Source organism: Ostrinia nubilalis, chromosome 2 (assembly GCF_963855985.1).
Source record: "Ostrinia nubilalis chromosome 2, ilOstNubi1.1, whole genome shotgun sequence".
Classification (NCBI taxonomy): Eukaryota; Metazoa; Arthropoda; class Insecta; order Lepidoptera; family Crambidae; genus Ostrinia; species Ostrinia nubilalis.
The window spans coordinates 15,522,800-15,550,376 of NC_087089.1; the positions used below are offsets into that span (position 1 = coordinate 15,522,800).

The 27,577-nt window shown below is 35.9% G+C and overlaps 2 protein-coding genes across 2 annotated transcripts in view; one reads left to right on the forward strand and one right to left on the reverse strand.

Annotated features, from left to right (window-relative positions):
- LOC135079016 (E3 ubiquitin-protein ligase RNF13) overlaps nt 1–17,233 on the reverse strand; it is a 35,975-nt gene extending 18,742 nt beyond the window's left edge. Inside the window, exons 1-4 of the mRNA XM_063973648.1 lie at nt 16,936–17,233; nt 14,885–15,401; nt 6,682–6,848; nt 2,320–2,411 (exon numbers count right to left, since the gene is read on the reverse strand). Of these exons, the coding sequence (XP_063829718.1) occupies nt 2,320–2,411; nt 6,682–6,848; nt 14,885–14,974 (349 nt within the window). The 5' untranslated portion in view covers nt 14,975–15,401; nt 16,936–17,233. The remainder of the gene's footprint in view (nt 1–2,319; nt 2,412–6,681; nt 6,849–14,884; nt 15,402–16,935) is intronic.
- A 4,891-nt stretch (nt 17,234–22,124) lies between these two features.
- The window catches only part of LOC135085186 (organic cation transporter protein-like), a 34,729-nt gene continuing 29,276 nt past the window's right edge, over nt 22,125–27,577 (forward strand). The window contains exon 1 of the mRNA XM_063979948.1: nt 22,125–22,481. Within this exon, the coding sequence (XP_063836018.1) occupies nt 22,479–22,481 (3 nt within the window). The 5' untranslated portion in view covers nt 22,125–22,478. The remainder of the gene's footprint in view (nt 22,482–27,577) is intronic.

Consider the following 27,577-nt stretch of genomic DNA (forward strand, 5'->3'; position numbering starts at 1 on the left):
TCTGGAAACCAACAGCGATACATTGAAAATATTAGTTATAAAATGGAATCTATTACTACAAAGTATAAGATGCCACAGTAGTTTAAGTTGATATGCTGTCGACTGTACATGACAAATGGATATCGGATAAAATAGACACTAAAAATTCAATAGGTTCAGCGGTTTAGTCATAAAAACGAGAAAGATCATTTTTAGTTGCCTATTTATTTATTTTATAAAGTTTTTGAAACCGCATTTTGTTTATCTTCCTGGCAACATATTGGCCAACCTTACTCGCTAAGTAATGAAATGATAAATACAGCAGTAATTTTTGATATCGCCTCGCAAACAAATAACAATTCTCTACGAGTACCCCACCGGAGTGCATTATTCTTATCAAGGCCCACTCATAAAAATACGTTGTTGCTTGTATATCTCCCTACAACGAGGTTGTTATAGCTCAATAGAAGGCGTTTCTTTAACGAGTTTTAATTGTTATATCGGTCACTAGAATTGTGTTAATTTGAGAATTTCTGGAACGATTACAGCGAAGCATTTACAGGCTGCTTATACAGTTACTAGCTTTCCGCCCGCGGCTTCACCCGCGTGGAATTTTGTCTTTCACAGAAAAACTTTATCACGCGCGTTCCTGTTTCAAAAACCGAGATAAAAACTATTATATGTCCTTTCCCGGGACTCAAACTATCTTTATGCCAAATTTCATCAAAATCGGTTCAATGGAATTTTTACTGTTTAAGAAATTTTATAATACATGAGACAAATGACAGTAGACTATTTTTCAAAGCCAACTTTAAACTTTAATAATTTGCAAACAAATCCCTAAATGGAAAAATAGTCTTAGAAACCCCCAAGCCATTTTAAAAGACCTATTCAACGATACCCCACACGAAGGGGTAGCAGATGAAAAAAAAATTCATACCCACTTTATATGTAGGGGAGCTACCCTTATTTTACCGTTTTGTCGGCGTTATTAATATACATACCTCCACAAAATTACAGCTCCCTAGTGCCAATATTTTCCAAGCAAAACCTCGGACAGACAGACAGACATATCGAAACTATAACATACTAGCTGACCCGGCGAACTTCGTACCGCCTTAGCGTAGAGATTTTCTTAATATTTTTTTCCGTAAGAACCATCCTTGGACTTTCACAAACATTTAAAAAAAAGAATTATCGAAATCGGTTCAGCCGTTCACACGTGATGCCGTGACAACGCGAAACGGGTTTCATTTTTATACAGTGTGTCCGGGCATGTAGTGATCAAACTTTAAAGGCGTAATCTATTGACAATTTTATCGATGAAAATACTTCAAATTTGGGGCCTGACCCATTTCTCGAAAAATTACATCGATTTAAGTTTTTAATTTTTAGTTTACACCTCTTCTTTAAAAAACAAGTGAAAGCGTGGGTAGCTTAACATTGATAGGCAAATATTTTATATCATGCGATAGCCAATAAAATTATCTATTAGTAGAAGAAGAAAGCAGACACAAGTTTCATACATTTTATGGGAGTAAGAATGGATTTAATTAGAAAAATACATTACTTTTTTCACTTCTTTTTCAGTTATTTTCCAACACAAGAAAAACCAGGTCGTTAAGGTATGTTTTATTTGCATTGTATTTTTAGTATTTGAGCTATTCTACAAAACGAATGTAAATTTATTAGTCTACGTCTATTAGTTTCGACGTAATTGTTGAACAAAGATACCCCTTCCCAGCGGTTTCCATAGTAATCGGAATAGGTTGTGTGATTCTTTCAGGCAGTGCATTTTCGCATGTGGCGTGCGCTATGGAAACCGCTGGGAAGGGGTATCTTAGTTCAACAATTACGTCGAAACTAATAGACGTAGACTAATAAATTTACATTCGTTTTGTAGAATAGCTCAAATACTAATAATACAATGCAAATAAAACATACATTAACGACCTGGTTTTTCTTGTGTTGGAAAATAACTGAAAAAGAAGTGAAAAAAGTAATGTATTTTTCTAATTAAATCCATTCTTACTCCCATAAAATGTATGAAACTTGTGTCTGCTTTCTTCTTCTACTAATAGATAATTTTATTGGCTATCCCATGATATAAAATATTTTCCTATCAATGTTAAGCTACCCACGCTTTTACTTGTTTTTTAAAGAAGAGGTGTAAACTAAAAATTAAAAACTTAAATCGATGTAATTTTTCGAGAAATGGGTCAGGCCCCAATTTGAAGTATTTTCATCGATAAAATTGTCCATAGATTACGCCCTTAAAGTTTGATCACTACATGCCCGGACACACTGTATATATAGAAGATAATGGACAGTACAACTCACCGAGCTCATCGGAGCCTACGTTGTGGACGATGACGCAGTCGTACCCCGCATTCATGGCGTTGGTCACCTTGTCCGCGAACGAGCAGTTGTATCTGTAGGGCATACATAATTTGCATCTAAATATATAAAAGGAGAAACTGACTGACTGACTGACATATCAACGCACAGCCTAAACGGCTAAACGTAGGCACTTGAAATTTGAAAGGGACGTAGCTTAAGTACCGTAGAGGTGCACTAAGAAAGGAATTCCCGAATTCCCACGGGAACGGGAATTAGTGGGAAAATCCTTTTATATAAAAAATCTAAACCGCTTAAGTTAGACGCTTGAAATTTGGCATGCAGGTACCTTAGTAAACTTAAAGCTTAGTTACAACAGGATATCGCAAAATTCCCACGGGAACGGGAGTTAGCGGGAAAAAACATTTGTATGAAAAAATCTAAACCGCGTAAGATAGATGAAGGGGGTAAAACGGGATCCACGCGTACAAAGTCGCGGGCGGCCGCTAGTTAAGAGCCATTTCACAAAAATATTCCGCGCGAATTTAGGTAAAAGCTGTCAACGCAACGTCAAAAGAGTAAAAAGAACGCTGAAATGGACAAAAAAATCTTGAGCCGTGACCGTATTAAGACTTGATTTAAGTTATTAATTTTAAGGTAGAATGAGGTATTCAAACTTGATTAATTAATTTAATTTTTTAATAGAGTTTATTAAGTCTTTTATATTTCGATTCATAATGAAACACGAATAGGTATAATATGTAAAATATATATTAAGTACAAAATAAAGACAGTCACATAGTGAAAAATAAATCTGCCCCCTTGCAGCTCCATCATCGGACCCTGGATACGAATAATGAAACACGAATAGGTATAATATGTAAAATATATTAAGTACAAAATAAAGACAGTCACATAGTGAAAAAAAAAATCTGCCCCCTTACAGCTCCATCATCGGACCTTGGATACGAAATATTCGTCAAGGCGAATCACACAAGCCCAAACTCCATATGGTTCTATTATTTTGTTACGGAGGTGGCCATTGCATCTCCTCCAGATCCATTATCAGACAGAGCTAAGAAATAAATAAATAAATATTATTATAAGTAAACAAATAACTAAAATAATTCATCTTACTATCTTACTTTTTACTAGTCTTACTAATATTATAAATACGAAAGTTTGTGTGGATGTCTGGATGTTTGTTACACTTTCACGCAAAAACTACTGAACAGATTTTGATGAAAGTTTACAGTACAGTACAGCAGTAGGTACTAGGCAGTCTGTCTGTGTTCAACTATCACTCGGGTCGGACGTTCCTATCGCAAGACCTTTGGTTCACTCAGTTCCGATACGACTCTAGTGCTGTGTGTAATTATTTTCGTTAATACACTGAGTTTATTAATTTCTACGAGTGGATTTTATTTTGCCTGAGACCTACGCCATGAACCCTGAACCAGAAGACCCTGTCGCCAGCGACAGCGACGCTCATCCATCCCTGGCGTCGACCAGAATAACAATGTATAGGCTATAATTTATGACGATCTGTGACAAACTAAATTTCAAGCGGGTGAAGCCGCGGGCAATACTACATATTTCATACTAGCTTTTTGCCCGCGACTTCTTCTGCGATGAAGTGGAAAATGGTTCTAATAGAATTAAAATATTCTAAGAAAATTAATTTTGTTAAATGATTATATTTTTTGATATAAAATCTACACATCATTTAAATATTTGAATACTTACAAAATTATGAGATCTTTCTAAAACAAAATTAAAACACTAAACAATGTTTTTTTGTTTTTCCTTCAGGTGCTAAAATCACCAGGCTATTGTGTGCGCATACTCTGGAGTATTCCACATACAACTGGTCGTCGGAGAAGCATAGATTTCCATTAAGTCTACTCCCGCTACCATATGGAACTCCGCTAAAACTCGTGAGGGCGCCAACACTTGCTTTTGTATCGAAAATTAGTATGAGCAGCTGCGCACGTGGTTGCCCGTTGCAGGCTCTATGCAACCACACTATTTTAAACCGTGGTCCCTAAGCATGAGATGGGAAACTGCACTCTCTTGAATTCTCTTGAATTTGATGGTGTTAGGGGAATCCTAGGAATGAATACAGACTTTCCAATGGAATCTCCTCATCAATATTGCGAAATTGCGAGTTGCAATGCAATGTTACGTTTTCACTTGTTATTTTATTGTAATCTGACCTTGATTTTTCAAACACGTGTCAAAATAAAAAAAAAATTAAATCAAAAGTACTAAGGAATATTTCATTGATATCAACTTAGAAACAAACACAGATCACAGAAACTAAAGGGAAATGTGAGAAGGGACAAATTGGAACATATTGCTTGTGAAAGCAATGATGACAGTAGCGACGTCATTATGTAAACAGTTTATATTGCTTGCATAGTACTAAAGATTATTCGAACGTTGAATACTGATACCGCAATGGATAATGAGCACATAATTTGATTTCTTTGTGTGTGTGAATTTCTAATACGACACTGAGTTTCGAACTCAGCGCATTACTTAGCATCTCTCTATATTTCTATGGAACCAAGTTATCTCCAAAATAACATTCCACACCTTTTTAACCTAGTCAGGTAATAATTTTAATAAAATACGAAGCACGTCATCTATCAATTGGATATATGAATATTTTAGAAGTTAATAAATTATGCATAAAATATAAACACTTTAGAAGTTTAGTTAAATCGTAGAATTTCTGAAAAACAAGTACTAAAATCGTACTGAAAAAAAAAGTATTAACATGTTATCTAATTTATTTATTAAACGTCGAATTTTATTAAAGATTTTGGACTAAAGTTTTTGAAAATATTTTATAGCCTACATAGAAAAAAATTAGGATTCTAAATCGTGAAAGAAATTTTTTTCGGAGCCTATTGCCTCCAAACAAACAAACAAACAATTAAATCTTTCCTCTTTTATTAGTATAGATTTAACAACAAAACAAAACGCTTCTTTTTCTTCTTCACGAAACAAAACTCAAAGCGGATAAATAAATAAACAAATCTTTGGACAATTTCACAGCGCCATCTAGTCCAAAAGTAGGCCACCAATATGCTTGTGTTAAGGGTGCTATCATAATGGATATACTTTTTTATAATTTATTTATTAAATTAAATACATGGTACCTACATATTATACATAGTTACACCCAGATCCGTCAAAGAAATTAAAATTCATCATTTCAATTTCTGCTCGGCCGGCCGACTCGAAACAGCCTCTCGGCATAGTATCAAATGTATTTGGTCGCCGTACAAATCACCGCTCTACGACACGAACGCACGTAAACGTCACGGCGGGAAAAATGACACAGGTCCTGCCTTGACGGGCGCTCACGCCATACTAATCGATGTCGGCTTGCGCATTGTAATTTATACTGATATTCACATCAATATTTTGACAAAGTGGTTACTAATATTTAAACAATAACTGTAGAAATTAATTCTACAATGAATATTCTTTATTTTGGGATACTTTTATTGCAGTTTATGCTGTGTTTTTAAACCAAAAACCACGATCAAAATGTGACGTTAATCTTCAAATTTGCCAAATTATTTTTAGATTTTACTCAATAATGGTAATGAAATTCAAGAATCTATTTCATTAATGGACTACAAGAATATATATCCGATGATTACTATATATTTTTAAGCTTATTATATGAGCATAAATAATAGATACAGGACTTTGAAAATGAGTCTGCGGCAATTTTTTCGTAAAATGGTTGTGGGAGATGGGGCACTGTGAATTAAGCAAAAGAGTTTTAGTAAATCCGTTTCATTAATGGTCAACAACAAGGATTGACCTATCTTTCGCAATTATTAAATAATCTCTGGGTGTTGCTTAAGATAGTAATTCATGCTTCCAAAATCTTAGAAATTCGCACGAAAATGTAAAATGGCTCTTAATAATATAATCCATTATCAAATCATGAATCCAGGAAATCCTCAGATGATAGGACGTCCATCTCAAAACGGCAGATAGAAAAATAGCGGATGATGTAATTTTCGATCCTTTTCTCTCAAAACAGCTGATTTCACTCATTTCTTTGAACGAAAGCATAGCGCTGCATATTCATCGCAAGCTCGACCCATTTTTATCTGGCGACTAGAGAAGATTATTTGAAGGATAACAAGAGCATATAATATGACGCTGCAGCCGCTAGCAATTTTTCTCTGCATAAGTCCCAGAAACTTATAAGCAGATCTGTGTTTGTGAAGTTATCCACAGCGGGCGGCGGCTTCATGGCGCCGCAGCCGTTGGCCAGCTCCCTCGAAGTGAGACCTTCAGTCGATGGTGTATGGTCTAATATCCTTCGTCACTCACCTAGCGACCAGCACTATCCACTTGTTAGTGAAGTTATCCACAGCGGGAGGCGGCTTCATGGCGCCGCAGCCGTTGGCCGGCTGGCCGGGCACCAGAAGTCCGCGCAGCCCCTCGAATGGAAGGTCCGGTCCGAAGCTCGCCGGCCGGTCTAAGAAGGTATTCTCTATCTGCAAGAAAACATCATCATTAGGTCAAGGTTACACACTGTTGAACACAAGTTAAGTGTTTTAAATTAGTCTGTAATTAAACCCGCGTGTAACATTTAATACTAAGAAAGAGGAGAAACTTCAGGAGCACAGGCGGCTATTTCTAAACCAGAGGAAAATTGACGATTTGGCCTCACTTCCAACGCTGGTGAAACGAGTTGGGGAGGCCTGTGGCCTAATTGACGTATTTTGACAGTCAAGATCTCGCTGACGTTCAGAAGTCCCATAGAAAAACAGTTCTAAATCCGTATTCATAAGGGTCATTTCGATAGAACGATTACTAGATAGGATCGCATCCAGCGATTTGCTGTCGTTAAAGTTTTGTTACGTGAATGAGGCTACTGATGATGAAGCCAAATATCACAAATGCACATTTTTAACTATGCAAAGGTATTCAAGACATTGGTTGGATTTGAATGAGTATACTTTATTCATCATCATTTCAGCCATAGGACGTCCACAGCTGAACATAGGCCTCCCCCAATGCTTTCCATGTTGAAAGATTGGTAGCGGCCTGCGTCCAGCGCTTCCCTGCTACCTTTATGATGTCGTCGGTCCACCTTGTGGGTGGACTTTATTAAACGAGGATTAAGCCAGGATTTCTTCACATGATTATGATCATGTTTGACATATTTAATCGACTACAAAACAATTGGATTATCTGATAAAGCGTGACGGCCAGTTCTAGCTGCAGATTCGAATACTGCTGAGTATAATTTTGGCGTGTACCAACTGATGAGCACGCTCGTTTATAGAATACTAGCTTTCCGCCCGCGGCTTCGCCCGCGTGGAATTTTGTCTGTCACAGAAAAACTTTATCGCGCGCGTCCCTGTTTCAAAAACCGGGATAAAAACTATCCTATGTTCTTTCCCGGGACTCAAACTATCTCTATGCCAAATTTCATCAAAATCGGTTGCGAGGTTTAAGCGGGAAAGCGTAACAGACAGACAGACAGACAGACAGACAGAGTTACTTTCGCATTTATAATATTAGTTGGGACGAGTTCATTTACAGAATACGCGTAGGTATCTATTGAAACATCTATTATCATGTTGCCAAAGCACATGATTTTTTTATTTCGGGGCTAAATAGTGTGGTATTTCCAACAATAAAATACCACTCATTGTTTAAATTCAAGTAAAATTAAATACTAACAAAAACCTGCAATCCCACCACGTGCCACACCTGAATGGCGTAGCGAGGATTCATTTTAAACAGCATATTTGACACTTTACAATTTCACATTTCACTGTCAGCCAATGCCACTTTTGCCTCGATTCGACGTCCTGCCACTGTCCATCTATAGTTCACTCACTGGTCACTGGTACGAGCACTGGTCGAGAAATTCATTGAAATCAATCCGGTACCACTCAGCCTTGCTGCCGCACAAGTAATGAGCGAAGATAAGGTAATCTATAGATTAAACGCTTGACATTCACTATTGGAAAAGTACTGGTTTGCTTTTAAGTTAACTATTGTTGTTAGTGTAACAGTGTGTACTATACTGAACGCATACTACGTACTTTAGTACAGGCCTGCATATAAATAGTATGTAGGTTAATTTCGCAGAATATTTTTGGAGCTAAGACAAAATCAGATGTTAATTTTTGGGCTGTACAGATCGTATGTAAAAGCAATCATGGTGATGGAGTGAGTGGTAAGAGATTTGGACTCTCCAAAATGGAGACGTGTTGGATAAGGTCTTAGATAGGCATCTGAAAATACTGGTATTTTTTTCCGAAATGAATATGATATTATATTTTATTTCGTGATTTTGAAGACACGTCTAACGCCGCTGGTTGTCAAAGCGACAGAAGACTATCACCCGTATTCACAAACATTACTATGAGGTCTCACAGTGCGCGTGGACGCACAGGGTCACACACGAAGCAATTACAGAGCTCTATTCAACGCTGTGCGTTCGATTTGCTGCTTCATGTAAGCAAGCATCTTCACTATAAATAGCTAATACTAGGGTTGTGACCTCAGTCGATAGATATAGATGTATCAAGTCGATAGAAGATAACCAATATGTTTTAAGGAAAAGCAAAATACTCCGCAACATCATCGTTCCAGGCGATGGATATAACCGACCACTGAGTTATCCATGCATGTCATTATGCTCCGCTTCCCCTCTTACACAAACTATATTACTTCGATAGCATGGCTTCTGAGTTTATTAAACTTTGTTTTAATACAGGAAAGCAAGTACAAATACCCAAAAAAAGAAATAAACTGTAAACCACTTTTGTTTTTCATCAATTTAATGACCGAGAGGTTCAATTATTTTGCTCGATAGTAGATGTAGAGGCTACCTAGTAAAGAAATTTCAAGCATTTACGATCTCTCTATCATAATTAAACTTCCGGGTTTCAGAAGTTTTATAAAATTCACCAAAATGTCGATAAATAACAGTATCATTAACACTACCAATTAAGTTGATAAAAATTTATGTAACAAACAATTTAACATTGGGCCAAGTACGGCACCGTCTGTGATTTAATATTTAATGTTAACATAAGTTTAAATTGACAATTAATTTGGCATTTGACCGTTCGATAAAGCTTAACAGAACAAATGAATCGATGATTGATTTGGAGTCATCAATTCAAGTTACCCAATGAAAAATAGCAATAAAGTACAAAAATAGCGTATATAGCATGGAAATAGGAGTATTCAGCTCCTCCAGCTTTGTATGGGTTATGGGTACCTACATTTCTACATTATCACGATAAGATTATGTAAGTATGTATTCGTCTATGATAGTAGAGCCAAGAGCTGAACTTTTATACCACCGGGTTCTCCTTCGTCTCTTACGACTACCTGCGACAGACCCAATGGGGCTTTGGGAAATTTTAATGCTCTGTCTGCTTGGTTGTAACCATCATTCTTACTGCCGTAACAAAGATTTTAACCGCATTACTTATTGTTTCGGCAGTTAGAGGTAAGATAGCTAGTTTCCCTGAAGTTGAGGACCCCGGGTAAAGCTCGCTTCCACTTTCGGCCTGATAATTACTTCCCATCAGGAGTATTGTGCCTAGAGCTTCCCAAGAATGGATTTTGAAATTGAATTTGAAAAGAACTAGACAGTTATAATTTTGCTATTCCATTTAAAGTGGTAAGACATATGATGTAACCGTACGAATTCCTTAATTAGTTGAACTAATCAGTTAACTTTAATGGTAGCTCTATTAGTAATTAAATTGTAATCATAAATAGCTCTACTTTAACCGTTAATACACGCCCTAACAGCATGACTAAATCAATCATTAACGACAAATTTCACTGCATTACTTTGTATAATGTAGTTAATATTAACGGCACACGACTTAGTTACATTACTAACGATCAAGCTAGAAGTCCACGGTTAACGTTTTGTAGACTGCTGATAAGATAGTTATTAATATAAACACGCGTGTTGGGGGTATGCCGGGGTGATTGGAATCACGTATTCATTTTATCATAAGGTTTACTATCTTAGATAAATATGACATAACACTAGAGGAAACAATAAAGGAAAACTAACATACGCGTAACGCCCGTTCGTAATCAGAAATGAGGAGATCCGCAAGAGAACCAAAAAGTGACCGACATATCAAGTGGCAGTGGGCGGGGCACATAGCTCCTAGAGACGATGGCCGTTGGGGCAGAAAAGTTTTCGAGTGGCGACCACGGGCTGGAAGACGTAGCGTGGGCAGGCCTCCTAGATAGACCGACGATCTGGTAAAGGTCGCGGGAAGAACCTGGAAGCGGGCAGCGCAAGACCGTTCATTGTGGAAAACCTTGGGGGGAGGCTTTTTATGATAATTGGTATTTTGTTGATAATGAATCAGTTTTTTTACTAATTTTAACACTAAATAAATATGGATATTCTGTCATGATTGATTGTAGGCTCATTCACTTTATCGACCGAACAAGTGCAGTCATAGTAAAAAGGTCAACCAATTCAATGCGAGTAGGAAGGGAGATAACACAGTGACTCAGCGAACATAGAAGTTGTTAAGTAGTTGCATCATGTTGTAACTTAGTAGGTAAATAAATATAGGTGCCTAGAAAAACAGTCGACAGTACACCCAAATTATACTCCGCATTCGATAACCTCGGCTCATTATTGTGTCATCTTACCTAAATACATAATAATCATCGCAAGTTTGTCATTGCTACAGCCGTCGGCACATCAACTTAAAACTGTAGAATCCTAACGTATTTGTAATAGATGCGATTTTACCAAAAAAAATCGTTATATTGGATGTACTCCTGGCGGTATAAATGCTTGAAACCGATGACAGGGCCGAAATTGTTTGATTAAACTTACCGTCCCGTTTATTTGCCAGAATGATTTGGACATTGTGAACTGGTCAGACAAAATGAAAAAAAATGACTAATATAAACTGGGTATATTGTTATTTTTGACGATAGGTGACTCCGTATTACAGAACGAAGGTCAAGACTCGTTTTAATTTCAGACATAGATTCTCTCCTGAAATTCAAGCACTCAAAAGCCTCAATCTTTGATTGAAATTGAATTAAGTTTCGCTCTGTAAAATACAAATTCTTTTATTGTGTCTTTCACGGCACTTCTTACTTTTTTTAACTTCTCAACTCGAAATCTCTCGTCTCACTTAACTTGTCGAATTAAGAACCTCTCAACCTCTTTTCTTGAAGTCAGTTAAAAAGTAGAGACACGTTGTAAAGTCGGGAGGTGGACACAATGCACAGTAAGCTTTCAGGGCTACCGTTTTGTTTTTGTAAAACAAACGTGTCCAATAAGGTTCTACCTTTTTTCGCAGTACTTTTTTAATCATAATTTTACTATGCATAACAACGGATGGCATAATCTTCTTTACGCAGAAATTCGTTAGGCATACACTCATTTGGTATACATTCAAAACTAATAATTTTGTAAGACAGAATCATCTTTTGGCATAACTTTAATATCCCGAATAAATAAAAAGCAGAATCATCACATCGCAGAAAGTTCTTAGTCAGAATCGTCTTTTGGGATACTATTAAAGGTAAAATGTTTATTCCCCTATCGCATTATTAAGGGTTGTAGGGGTGAGGTGGAGGGAGAGAGGGGGGGAGGGGAAATCCTCCTGTAAACGGGGGAGATCAGAAACTTAGTTTCTGAAAAAACAGGAAATTAAATTTTGAGGTTAAGTTGCGTTTTTTGGGTAGTTTTTATTGCAAATCAACTATTTACGTACGCGGTTCTAGACTTAGCGCTCGGCGGCCGCTGCCGCGGCACGTTCGCTTCGCTCGCTGCGCTCGCTCGCTGACCTTCGTTGGTACATTTGAAGACTAGATCATGCCGATCTTACACTGACAAAAGGACGTCTTAGGCTGGACTCTATTCACTAAAAAAACACGCAAACCCAAAAGTTGGGTATACACTCTAAATGTTAGCCGTATCCCACCATTTGAATACCATTAAATAATTATGCCCAATAATCATGGTGCTAAAGAAACATTATGCTAATCGAAATTATGCCAAATAAAATTCTGCTATCTTAAAAGTATGCCATTGAAAATTCGGGTATATAAACATTCTACCAAACGATGATTATATTTAACAATGTTTATGCCTTATAAATATTCGGTTAAAGAAGATTATGCCAAGTGAGTTATGTAAAATGAGTTTCTGCGTAACGAGATTCTGCCAGATAGAGGGGAGCCGTCCAATAACACTCATTCAGTCTCACATAAAGGACATTTTAAACAAAATAAATTCACAAAAGGTACTCGTTGAGTCACACCAGCAATACAATCAACAAATTAACAACGTCAGTTCAATGACTGCCCCCCATCCAAGAGCGTTTGATGCACCCATTTATGCAGTTTTTTTGTTTATTTTACTGTATTTTTCCTACCGTCGCACTATGGATCGAAATTGCGATTTATGGACATAGCGATTTTTTTCACAATTTCTATTTGAAAAAATTACCTATCGATAGGTTACGTTATTCTGATGAATAAATGCTGCACAAGTTTTTCTCTAAAACCAATAGTTTGGCTGGAAAAAAATATTTTCCATTTTCGTTGTATGGAATGAAACATAAAGTGGTCGATTTCGACTAAGCCTTGACAGATCTTGCTTTGAAACTACTTGAGCCTTGTTTTATGGCTTGTTGACTATAATCTTACGCAATCAGCGCGCGCCCAAAGTTGCCCGTTCACAAGTTATAAGGTTCTGAAATTTTTTAAAAAAGTAAGTAAAAGTGACTTTTTTTTGGAATATCTTTAAAGATTTAACGAAAATATAAAGATACGCACAAAGTTGCCCGCGCGCGCGTTAGTGTAGGATTATAGTCAACAAGCCATAGATTAAGGCTCAAGTAGATTCAAAGCAAAATCTGTCAGGGCTTAGTCGAAATCGACCACTTTATGTTTCATTCCATACAACGAAAATGGAAAATATTTTTTTCCAGCTAAACTATTGGTTTTAGAGAAAAACGTTTCATAATATTTATTCATCAGAATAACATACCCTATCGATAGGTTTTTCACCGATTTTATTCCTTTGAATTTTATTAAAATGTGTTTTTAGCAGTAATTTAAGGTTAATTCACATTATTAACGTATAGAATCTTTATATTTTCGTTAAATCTTTAAAGATATTCCAAAAAAAAGTCACTTTTACTTACTTTTTTAAAAATTTTCAGAACCTCATAACTTGTGAACGGGCAACTTTGGGCGCGCGCTGATTGCGTAGGATTATAGTCAACAAGCCATAAAACAAGGCTCAAGTAGTTTCAAAGCAAGATCTGTCAAGGCTTAGTCGAAATCGACCACTTTATGTTTCATTCCATACAACGAAAATGGAAAATATTTTTTTCCAGCCAAACTATTGGTTTTAGAGAAAAACTTGTGCAGCATTTATTCATCAGAATAACGTAACCTATCGATAGGTAATTTTTTCAAATAGAAATTGTGAAAAAAATCGCTATGTCCATAAATCGCAATTTCGATCCATAGTGCGTCGGTCCTTGTTAAATTGCGTTTCAATTCTGCATTAAGCGATGGTTGTTGTTGGGTGTTCAAATAACGTGTCATTATAAATTAGAACTACTGGTAGTGATGTCGCGGTCGCAAGGATCTAATCATCTACATTTTGATCGCCAATAAAAACTACAGGCCAAGTTTGTCCCAGAAGAAAGTTACAGTCATTCGACCTGCAGCGAAATTAATCAGAAGACTATAGAATTAGTGAATGAAGCATCACACCTATGCGTGGGAGATTTAAAGAGCGACAGTCGATGGCCTTGGCAACGCGGTCGCATCTCTCCGCGTTTGCCTTTACCTAAACTATTAAAAAACCTCTATTCTATTTATATTACTAATCAAATATTCTTCTCTCGGATTGAAGTGCCAAAAAAATATATGTCGGAAGGTCGACTGGTTGACAGTTGATAGACGGAAATTCGTGATAGGTATTTGCGAGCTCCAGCGATTCAGCGTGATTCCTGATATGAGCGCAAGTGAAAACACACTTTGGGTCGCTGTCCCACAGGTTTATTCCACTTTGTTGAGCTGGGTGAACAAAGTAGATTTTTAATGTCCTCATTTCACCTCGGAACCATTTCACCCAGGTGAATTGAGCCGACTATAAATGCAGTCGCCTTTTTTATTCACCTAGAAACTAGGACAGGGCTTCTCAAACTAAACGTATATCCCAACGGCGAAAATAGATCTAGATGTCTCTTTCTGTAGGTACCTACAAATGGCCTTTTCCAAACTTTACCCCGTTTTGAAAAGCTATGCTCAGAAAAGCAAGCACATCCTTGCATCCTTCTAATTTCCATAACACCTTTGTAACATTATGGATGCAAGACACTAAGACAAGTTTCCAAGGGTGTCACAGTAATAACAAGTTTGGAAAACGTGGTGGGATGTGTTACCACCTAGTCTAATGGACAGTTTCTGTAAGACATTTGTTTGTAATTCGTAAAATAAAAATTGCCATAGGAGTAAGTAAGTAGTAATTAATTATTCTTACCAAATGTGGTACAATTTCTGTGTAGACGACGACGTCGCCCTGGGCCACTGCCAGTAGGCCCAGCACGCCAGTGATGACCGCAGACAGCATCCTCACTGCATCACCTGATGTCGCTACCGTGATACGCAGTCTTCACTGGCACTGCATCACCTGATGTCGCTACCGTGATACGCAGTCTTCACTGTCACTGCATCACCAGATGTCGCTTCCGTGATACGCTGTCTTCACTGTCACTGCATCACTAGATATCGCTTCCGTGATACGCTGTCTTCACTGTCACTGCATCACTAGATATCGCTTCCGTGATAAGCAGTCTTCACAGTCACTGCATCACTAAAAGTCTCTACCGTGATAGCCAGCGTTCACACTATCACTGCATCACTAAATGTCGCTGACGTGATACGTAAATTTCGCGCTCGGTCACTGCATCACCCGACGTGTCTGCCGTGATACGTCACACCTCGGATGCCCCTACGTTGGTGTCTGTAGGCGGTAGAGTATGGCGCATTGTTTTGATCTGAAGATGGAAATGAGGTGGATTAAGTAATGAGTATTCCAGTAGGTAGGTACCTTTTCTCTTAAATTAAGCTAATGATGATACTTAAATGGTAATTTGACGTTAATCGGCGTTAATAGTGTTTTAAATGCTCTTTTAGAATAGAAAAATCAATTTGCAACAAAAATGTTAATGCAGTTTTAGTAGTTAAATAAGATAAGGTAGAGGAGAGTATAGCATTAAATTAGAATTATTTTGCAATGTATCCATTTTTTAGGATTTTTATTTGTGTTTTTAGAATAATCTTAATTAGGTAATATAATTTTTTGTGTGAGAAAAGTAGCAAAGACCAAAGTGGTCAAGAAATTTAAACAAAAATGATGTAACTGATTGTTTACAGTTACAGCAATAGCTGTTTACTGATAACATGATGATCACACCGGTATCTGAAATGTCGCATAACACATTTCAGTAATTAAAACTTAATTACAATATCATCACTATAATTAACACAGATGTAGTATCATCCTTTCAACTTTGGGCTGATTTTTCAATTGTCAGATATGTTTTAACTGCAGAATAAACTTGTCATTTTGACATAGGTATTTCCCATACTGAAACTGTCAATGTGCCAAACTTATTCTTCAGTTAAAAGTTATCCGAAGATTGAAAAATCAGCCCTTGTCTAATATCAAATAACACAGTATTTGAGAAGTGAATAAGTATTATTTATTTATGATTGAAAAGTTAAGATTGATTTGTTCTTTGTTTTTCAGTGTTATTGTGTAAGCAATCACATAATATCATGAGATAAAAAATACACATAAATGATATCGATAAATAAATGCAATAAAGACAGCAAATAAATTTTCGTAAGAAATTAATTTTACAACAAAAGTGAAGAAAACTGCTGTCAAACAGTTTGCTCATATAATTTCATTATAGGTATGTTTTTGCAATAGTTATAAAACACCAAACAACAATCATCTTTAGAAATTAGTACCATGTGGGGTTATTTATTAGTCTCTTCTACTCATAGAGTGATATTGGCATGAGTGACAGAGATAGACCCCAAAAAATTAAAACAGGGTTAGGCAACCCATTGGGTTACAGAGGAGAGTGTCCTGTTAACATTTTAAGGTTAAAGTTTTTAGCTGGCACAACTAAAAAGTAAATTTTCTTATGTTTAACTTTATGTAGACATTACTTCTACATAAGGAGCTACAGTGTTGTCAGTCATGTGTCATTGTCCGTATATTGTAACCGATGGCTTAGTTGCATTATTAGTTGACACAACCTGTTTGATGGATCGATTCCATACAAGTTAACTTTATTTTCAAATGAGGATTTGAACTAGATACTTTAATCAACATCCGTAAAACGGGACTGAGTTTAAACAAATATTTACACAAACTAGTCAACTAATTGAGTTGACAAAGTTTACTTTTAAATTAAGGAATGCAATAACAATTTCAGCACTACACTATCACAATGCTTTAAAATACTTGGCGAACTCATTATTCTGTTCAATTGGCGTGTCAGACTGAAAACTCACACATAAGCATCAACCACAAGATAAACCACTGGCCCAAATTAAACTGATATCCGATTAAACGTGATTCGGGGCATCCAGCGACCCCTGATGCACTTATCCGAGATGCCTGAGATACTGCCTCACGCACACACACATTGTTTTGCAAAAGATAACACAATAAGTTTAGCTATCAAAACAAGACCACAATGCACGAAGAATGTTATGTGATTAACAATGGCTGTCGCATCACAGGCTAACTCGATTATTTTACACATGTACAGCACATAGCTGTCCTTGGATCACGTGTTTTAAATACAGCATTAATTTCATTTGAACATGTTCACACTGACTGGATACATTGCAAAATTACGGCCGACTAACAAAGGCAACGTAACAGGTATACTTACAACTCGCTTGTGTAATACTGCTTTCTAGGTAATAATTTACTTCTGTTCACCAAACAACGCGATTCGTAACAAAATTTGGAAACAAAATAAACATTACAATCAATTACGACGGAAAGAATATTCTCTTCCGCAGAATCCGATCTGTCAAAGCAAATCAGAAAAAATTAGTCATGTCTCTAACAAAAACAGCATCAAAGTATGTCACATCACAGCCAATGAAAAATAAGCTTAAAATAAAAGCTTCATTTTGATTGGTTGAAATTGTACGATTAACTAAACTTCATTCAATAAAGACCAATCATGTTCATGCAACTGACAGCTGTCATTTGTCTACTCAGCTGACATATGTCAAGTAACTTTTTTTCATAAAAATGGCAACGATATACAACAAATAAAACAGTCGTTTAAAAAAAAATATGATAAAGGTATAGCCTGACCAGGAACATAAAAACCCTGGCATAGAGGCGCGTCAATTGCATTTGATAGTGCAACACTGAGTACAGTCGTACCTGTGTTAAATTAATAGGCTAACTTTATGTATCAGGATTTAGGATTACGGGCTAATTTGATAGTTTCATAAATCAACGAAAAAAATATTATTATAGGTAACCTGGTTCAAATAAATTAAATGAAACCATCAATCGAGCTAGTAGGATTTATTTTATTATTCATCAATAATCAAATTCAGAACTTGAATATTCAACGGCAATGTCTGCTCATGAACGCTTCAAACTCGGTACTTCTTTCCCAATTCCATAAAATTCAACACTTAGAAAGTGTACCAGAATCTCATGGCAAACAAAAATATTGGAAAAGTGTGTTTTTCATATGGCCATTGTCTATGGCTTTATTGTCACCTGTCAAAGTAAATCAAGAGATCTGTCAGCCGCTGCAGAAATTTTGTAATCTCTTCATGCCTATTCGTTATTTTTGTGAAAAAGTCGAAAAAACTCAAGCAAGTCATATTGTTTTCAAAGTGTATTGTAAAATAAGGCATAATTCAAAGTCAATCTTTGATTTTAAAGCGCGTCGTTGAGTTGACAGTAAGTTGGAGTGAAATGTTTTGATACTTACCTACATTTAGTTTATTACCTAACTGCGTCAGAAGGAGGGTTATGTTTATTTTTATATTATTCTTACCTAATAGCTGCTTTATCGGGGTTTTCAGGTGTATTTCATGCATTGGTGCAGAGGAATGGTGAAAATGTTATGACCATGTAAAGAAAATTGAAAAAGATTTCATTAAGCAAGTTTGAGTAATTGAAATGCTGAGAAAGCGATTTATATTATATTAATACCTCTTTAACTTGATCATCTATTTGAAGAACAAGAAATGCAAGTGGAGTTCTTAGAATCGTTTTCTAGTTCTGAATGAAGTGATAAGTTATAAGTATGATACTTAATAAAATTATTTACAGTAATTTATTTACTTATTTAAAATCTTTATTGCGCACATAAAAAAACAGTGGTACAACAGGCGAGCTTAATGCCATGTGGCATTCTCTTCCAGCTAACCAGAAAAGTAATATTCGGTTTACTTATTTTTCAAGACATGTTCCTATGTTAAAAACCCGATGTATAACAACATTCTTCATACACATACCTAAAATGTAGGTATAAGTAGGCATTCGTACTTCATGTTCATTAGAAAGAAAGAAAAATATTTATTCGATGCAAGTAGGATTAATAGTAGATGCATTAATATTAGTCATAAATAAAAATTAAACAGTATCAAGATCATTTAATCCAATTTCCCCAGTATTGCACTCAACAAAGTTTATTTTCCCCATTTGCCATGAGTTTCTGGTACACCTATAGTTGAAACAAACCACAGCTAATTTTCATAGTGGACTGTACTATACGATAAACATGTCAGTCAATTTGACAACCTTTGTCGGAAACATTATTCAATGAAAATATTGTCCGAACCCTTAGTATTTCTCTTCGACAAATACTTTAACACATTGTGAACCACTTTTCTTTCACGACTGTAAAAAGATTTTAGCAATTTAATTCACAAAATCAATTGCGCACATTTAAAATAAAGTTTGTTTACACTTTGACAGCAATAGACTGACATGCAAGGTGACATGTCAATGAAGTTTTCAGTTACTGTTGCCATTAAAAGAAATTAGTACCATTAGTTTTCCGCAACATGGCGAGGGTTTTTATGTTCCTGGTCAGGCTATAATTGACTTGATTGGTTTGTTTTCTTGCATCCTATAATCTTTTTTGTTGTTATAATGTTTGGTTTAAATACATCTTTCTATCTAGAGAAGTCTTCAAGAAGATCATACCACATTGTACCACATAAGAAGAAAGAAAAGGTAGCGCATTTTCTTACATAACTTTTCAATTCCTATCATTGGAGGTCCGAAAATATTTCTCATACAATTTGATACCATAATGATCATTCTTCATAAAAAATTTAAAACCTACATATTTAAAAACATAATCATTGATATTCATAATATCACTAATCATACACTTAGTTTTTACTAATATTTGTTTTCATATATTTTTCTATACTAATGATCGAAACTCATAATCATTCGAATAAATAACTATAATATTCATAAATGTGATGTATCCTAATATTTGTTTTCATAAATTTATTACTCATAAGTGTATTTATCCATATTATTGAAAATCATGATGTCTATATTCGTATTAAATCGTATTTTAACATTAAATTAATTTGAAATGGTCCAAAACAGGCAACATTTTGTGCCACAAAACTAACGTGACAGAAACGAATCGCTGCAAAACCGACTCCACGTAGTCTTGTCTGCCCTACCCCTAGAGTGTAATTTAAAAGCCGGAGGCGCGGAGGGAGGGCAGCCCTCGCCCGCTGTAACGAGGCTCAGGCGCCCGGGTGAGCTGGAGCGGCTGAGGCTGGTCGCCGAGGCGCCGAAGGCGCCGATGGCGATCCAAAAAGCCGAAGCTGCGGAAGCAAGCGTGGGCGCCTGAGCCTCGTTACGCAAGGGCGGAAGGGCTGCACATCCCGCAGCGCCGGAGACGAGGAGATACCAATGCATGCTGCATGCTTGCTTTCATGCTGCATGCTCTGCATGCTTATCTACTCTATTAAATTATATATGATTTTTTTAAAGATACGAGTATGTCTGTTATAAAGTAAATTATTCTGAACAACAACATTATGAGTTGAAGTATGTTCTTAGTAACAACATTATTAATTAAAACAATATGATCAATGAATGTTATGAAGAAAAAAGTACTGAAAATAAAAATTATGTATTTTAAATGGTTCTTGGTAGTGACAGTATTGATAAAAAAATTATGATTACTAAATGTTATGAGCTTCGATGGTAGTAATAAAAATGTATGAATAAAAAAAGTATGAAAAATGAAATTATGAAGAGAGATTATTATGAACAAAAATCGTTAGTAAGACAAAGAATAGGATATAGAATTTTATGTGAGCCAATATAGAACCGAAAGAAAACTATTAAACGCCTGCTGTTTTTTTAAAGCAATATGTCTCATATCGTCACAAATTGCTAATGATGAAAATGCATCGACATATTGAATACATTTGATGCGAAGAATTCCTTAATTTTTTACTCCATGGAAGAGTTATAAATCATTAGGTATTGTGGTAGCATTGACTAATAATAATGACATGCCAATTTCCTATTAAAAAAATCTCGATATCAATAGATGTTGAAAAGCTTTTACACAAATAAAACGACTGGGTAGATTATTGACAATACACACAACTACTTTATGTACTTACTACCTTTAAGCCCTTCAGGTATAAATGTTCGTGGTTATTACATTATCATTTGTTCCCAGTACTTCCCAGCGGGAGTAGAATCCGCAACCGCAGCAGGTTGTCGCCAACCGCCTGCAACCTAAGATGTTTTTATATGATATGTCATTGCCTGCAACGCCGTCTGAAGTGCTATATTGTTGAGTTGATGATTAGTCACAGCTTTTGTTAATTAATCCGCCACTCGGTAATTCGTGTCGGTTACGAACTAATTAATTAACCAGCATTGGGCTGAGGCCTGGGAACGGATAAGCGTGTTCATTTTACTGTTACTTTTGGGTTGTAATAATAACAAGGGTCTTAACCTTGGTGTCAGGATATAAATGGCATATTAAGCTTCTGAAATGACTCAATCGGACCGACTACAAAGACTTATTTTATGTGCCTTTTGGGCCCTTTGAATTTAACACAAGCCGTGTTCAATCAAATTGGGACTAACTTATTAAAACTGGACACTGTGTGTGTTTCATCTGGAAATCGAACCTGCGTCATTTACGTTTGAAAGTACCTAAAGCTTGGTGGAAAAAAAATGTTTGCATGATACATAGGTACCTACTAACGGCGAGTATTTTATCTAAATTACTCTTATTAGGTAATTCGAGCTTAAAATTAATTTCATGAGACTTCAGGCGTCAACAGGGCTGAAAATTCAAGTTTTTGATTGTGAAGTTCAAAAAATCCCAGTTTTTCACATTACAAACTTTTCTTGAGCTTGTATCGGGTTGTAAGCGTCTGTTCAGATTACAAGAAATTTATATGCTTACCTACTTATAGTATGATAGACACACTTTTCGATACTTTTCAGGAGATGGCCGATGGCCACAAATATTTAAAAAACTTTGTCGTCCTTCTGAGCTTTTCATGCAACCTTGGAGGACATTTTAGTCGATAAAACGCTTCTACCCCGCGATTGGTCGGTCCACCTCTATCGTGCGGCTACCGCACTGCGTCGGTAGTACGCATGTACATACTTTTCCCCCAAACATAAACAATGAATTAAAAAGTGCATCGGGCACTGTGCAATACTCAATAGAACATCTGCTGCAACCTTCAAGCTAATTTAGACTTAATTGCACAGAATCAAAGTACAGTTTTAGTTCTTTTTCCTTCGGCATCGAGAATACTACTCCAGTCATTCATGTGTTGTGTTGTGCCATCTGGCAGGCAGTCCACACGTGTTCCGTCGCGAAGTGGTTGTGTCAGATGATTTTATTTTTAAACATTCGACCGTGTTAATTTAAGTTTTAATATTTAGTGAAAACTTTTAACGTTATGTTGAGAACACTCATTCACAGTGACTGATAAAATAGTGTTTAAAATAAATCAAGTCGGCGTTTCTATTTTTATCGCAACTTTGTTTTAAAATGGTAAGTTGAAAACTTGGCAGTCGTTGCCGATTTCGTTTATAGCTGTTTTTATTTTGTTTACTTTCGAAATTTTAGCTTAACTTCTCGTAAAAGCTTCTTAAAGTCCTAACTTTCACTCAATACTTGCCCACTTAGAAAGGACTTGTATTACCGTTACCGGTTTTGGCGAGTTAGGTACCGGTACCATTCATCTGTGTCATAGCTGGCTATATATTCTGATTCCTAGCGTAGGTAAATAGCTAACTAGTCGTATAAATAAAATACTAAATGACGCTTAGCCAAGAAATGATAGAAACCTGTGTTTGTAATCTGAAACTTTCGCACCCCTGACCCCTAATCATATGGTCATTTTAACACGCTTAATTTAACGCAAGTAACTACCTAGGTCCTAGCTAGTTACCTCCATATGGACAATTATAACTAAACACAGCAAGCATAACATCATACTATCTGTGTCCGCGACTTATACGTGAAAATCGTTTCTACCTATTTTTTCCCCGTTTTCGCACGCAACACGTATCAGCTTTATCATAATTTTCTCAAAATTTGATATTTCTCTCATTTCTTTCACTTAAATTCACTGCCAAACGATTTTTTTTCGTGTAGCCCAAAAGTTAACTGGCAGAGAATGTCTAGTGGCATTTAGTTCGCCTTATCAATATAAATAGTGTTACATAGTTAGGTTTCATAATATTTTGAGGAAGAAAGCTCGGCTCTGCTTTTATCTTTCAATTACAAATTCATGGCAAAAATTATTAATGTTAACAATTAATATTTAAGTAGGCTACTTTATTTTGAAATTATGCACTTCAGGGCAGTGATTAAACATGACTTTTGACTGCAAGGTTTGTTCAATATATCACCATTTTTCCATGGAGGAATAAGAGATGATAGGCAAGCAAAGGTACGGAATCCTCCGGAACACCGACTCGTAATTCACCGGTTTGTATTCAGTCTACTAAAAACTGAAACACAACAACAGCTTTATTGTAGGAGGTAAAGGTATTTTTAAACTAGCCGGCGCACGCGGATTGCGGAATCCATTCCTACCTATCGTACTAACGTAAATATTAAACAAATGAAATGTCAACGCCCTTTGGTTACTGCTAGTTACACAGCTGAAAATAAATTCAATTATTGTGAACCGTACCTGTAGTTACCACAGATAACCTACTTTAAGGCTGGGTTGCACCATCTTTCTTTGACTGTAACAAACGTCAAAAATCTGTCAAACTCCATACAAAAAGCACCGGTTATCGTTATATTTACGGTCAAAGTTTGTTGGTGTAACTCAGCCTGAGAGACATTAATTTTCAGTCGTAAGTTCATAGCTAACCGCACTTGTTTCATAAAGCGATAATATCTTAGTACTGCTAGACTCTTAATAATTTTCCGAAGTTGATCAAATCTGTTTTCAGAAACATCCCCAAGATTAAGATCTCAATTCAGAGATTGGTACCCCGAGCACCATTATACATTCTTTCTGGTTATGGTACTCGTTTGTTAATAGTTTTTTGTAGGATTCAGAACCTTGTTTAAGGAATACGATTACAAGAGTTATTCGTGCTCAGGGTACGGTTGATGTTGCATATTAATTATAATAAATAATTTAATAACACCAACAGCACATCAGTCGAAACTATATGCCCATCTACATATTAAGTCCGATTTCATAAAATATGAGTCAGATTTGCAATTCGATCGACTATAGCGGCAATAACGACAATATTTTAGAACGCAACGATATCAGTGAATAGGATGTTTATTTTGCAAACGCATGCGCATTCGATTAACAATGCAACCTGAAACTAACCCAAATTATAACCGAGGAAAGTCGATTTTGCAGTGGTAAAATAAAGTGCAACATGAACTTGATGCAATTCAATTCAATTGAACCTTTGTGCTGACTGACCGATTTTATGGTAGGAAATGAAAACTAAGGAAATTGTTCATGACTCGACTACTTACTATTTTAATAAGTCCTAGGTCACATAAGAATCAGAAGCATTGTAATTTAATTTTAGTATCTTTTGTGATATCACCGTAGAACTTTTAAATAATAAACGTATTTTTTATACTTATTCCATGATAAAAGTTATGATGATGATTGTTTCGCAATAACCTTATCTACATAAATGTACGTATACGTCATTTTAAGTTAGATAACATTATCAGTGACCTTTACACGCTAGTGGTCCAAAATATTCCAAATTCAAAAGTTACTAGTTCAAATAAATATTAATGCAGTGTGAAATATTCATAGTTTTTAGTTTTTCTCTGTGTATTTGTTTGTACCCAGTTTGGTCAAAAAGATATGAATCCATCTTTAGTAGGGCTTACTTACAACCTAAACAACTAGATGATAAACTAAGTTTTACTTTTTAGGGATGCTTGTTGGCTTACACTCAACAATATTTTAAAAAGTCCAAACTAAAAGTTAGCTAAGTAGACCATATCTATAGGAATGAGATAGGTACCATGTTACATGGTTTAAGTTTCTGCATTGAATACTGATAAGGTCTAATTTTAGTAGTTACCTAAATGTAAATAGGTTTACAAAGTTACATTATAAAACGTGCGAGAATGTTAATAATTTATGAATTCTGCACCATGTGCGCATTGTAATTTATTGTCAATTGTTTTAAGACATAATTTAGTAACCGATTGAAATCTAACACGTGATAACAGATGTTAAGCATGCTGTTTTAAAATTATTACAAACACTTATTATTGTTATGTTCTGAGTAAGAAAATCTCAAGAAAAGTTACACAAAGTCCTACTTGTAATATTATAAACGCGAAAGTTTGTATGGATGTCTGGATGTTTGTTTCTCTTTCACGCAATAACTACGGAACGGATTTTGATGAAAGTTTTCAGTATTTTTGATTAAATAACGTAACATAGGCTATAATTTATGACAATCAGTGACTAACTATATTTCACGCGGATGAAGCCGCGGACAGAATAATCTAGTCTAGAATCTTTATAATAATTGAACTTACCAACATTCGACTGAAAGTAATTCAGAATTTACTGCGTACTTAACGTACCATACCGACCCATTCATAAAGTAGTTATTTTTAGGTTTTATTAACCTAAAATTAAATGGCCATTAAAAGGTCGATAGACCAATCGGCACAAAGGTAATTAGGTTATAGTATTTTGGGTTTAGGTACTGCGTACCATACCGACTCATTCATAAAGTTGTTATTTTTAGGTTTTATTAACCTAAAAAAGTGGCCATTATAAAGGCAGCACAAAGGTGACGGACAACTGTTATGTGGGGCTCACCAAGTCAAAAGGACATTCCACTAAAAAGATCCCGGTGCTCCTTCATGCCTTCATTCGCCTTAAGTGGGAAGGAACTGTGAGATTCCGGACAAAGCCACCACACCAATTCACTACCACAGTCTCAGGTGGAAGATCATAGAAGATACGGAACCCTATCATCAATTTAAAGTCGAAAAAAGGAAGTCCATCCTTAATTTTTTGTCACTGCTCGATCAACGTCAACAACGTCACCCGGTTGGGGCTTTTTTATTGGCGGTCCAGCTGTAATAGATCCTGGCTACATAGGAGTTGCAGCTGTGAGAATGAGAGGTGGGAATAGTCCCATATCATTTTACGGGAAATGTATTAAAAGTTTCTCTTCTTAAAAGCATTCAAGTTCACCCTGTATGTGCGTAATGCGTATATTTGTTTGCTTTTCCTCATTTTCGCGGCCTCGATAATGTACTATTTGTACATTATGTTACATCCAATTCGCGATGTTTATCATCCTCATATTTGCTGCGGCGATAATCTGATGTCGCAAGTATGGCAAAACATTGTTTGCTTTGTTTTAGGGTTCCGTAACAACTAAACAGATCACACTTAAGGAGTAAAAATTATTATTTTCGTAATTTTCTCACAAATTATGGAGAGCAAGAGGTTGCTTTCAACGATTAAATTACATACAAGTTAAAATTTCTTAGTCTAATCCCCTTCTTAAAAAAAGTTACACACTTGTTGAAAATGTTTTAAAACACTGTTCAACGAGCGTGAAATTTATTGTTAGTAAGGGGGTTAGGGAATAAGGTGACTCTACTTTTTAAGAGGTAGTAACAAAAGCTTTTACTACATCTGAAAAATACCAAAACCCTGTAACAGAGTGATAGACTATTCTGGTATAATCCGCAATGAAATTACCTACTTGTTGCCAAAATTTTAAATTATCGCAGTCGCAGCTGTCATTATTTCTTACTGAAAGTTGTTTTTATTTGTGTAACAAGTCCAATAACCCTAAATACCAAGTTTACTACTGAGTACGTAGTGGGGTATGTATTTTTTAGGAGCTCAACCTTTGAACTTTTACTAAACTGAAAATGATTCATAACTGAGAGCACATAAAACCCCAAGGTCAAGATTTGACGTCATAATGATTCTATAATTACAGCGTGAACGGTTGATTATGCGAACTTTCCTAAAGAATTAGAATTTAGAAGTATAGTAGGTGCTAAATAAATAGGCCTGCCTAGAATCCAGGCCCTAATGTAGGGTTGAGTTGAGGAAATCTTTTAGGAAGACCTTAGTCCAGTTGTAGATATCTTTTGGTTAATAAAACAAAGGAACAAAGGAAGGTTGGCTCTACCTTCAAATATGAAATTTCTTTCAGAAATAAAACTACGAAAGAATTAGAATTTAAAAGGAATTGTAGGTACTAAATAAATAGGCCTGTCTGGAATCCACGCCCTGAATGTAGGGTTGAGTGGAGGAAAGAAATCACTCAGGAAGACCTTTGTCCATCTGTGGACATCTTCTGGAAAGAACAAAGAAAGGTTGGCTCTACCTTTAAATATGAAGTTTCCCACAGAAATAAAATAACAAGAAAAGCTTCTGTATGGAGGATCCAATGACTCCAATGTATGCTAGAAGCTTTGCTTAGGAACCACATGGCTTAATACTCAACCTTTGACTACAGTAGGTCACTTCTCAACCTTGATGGTTTACCTCTGATCTGAGTAAGAATAAAAATAAGGTCCAATACCAAGTAATTATGACTAGATATGCAATTATACACATTACTTACTTAATCACTATTAATTTATAGATAAAC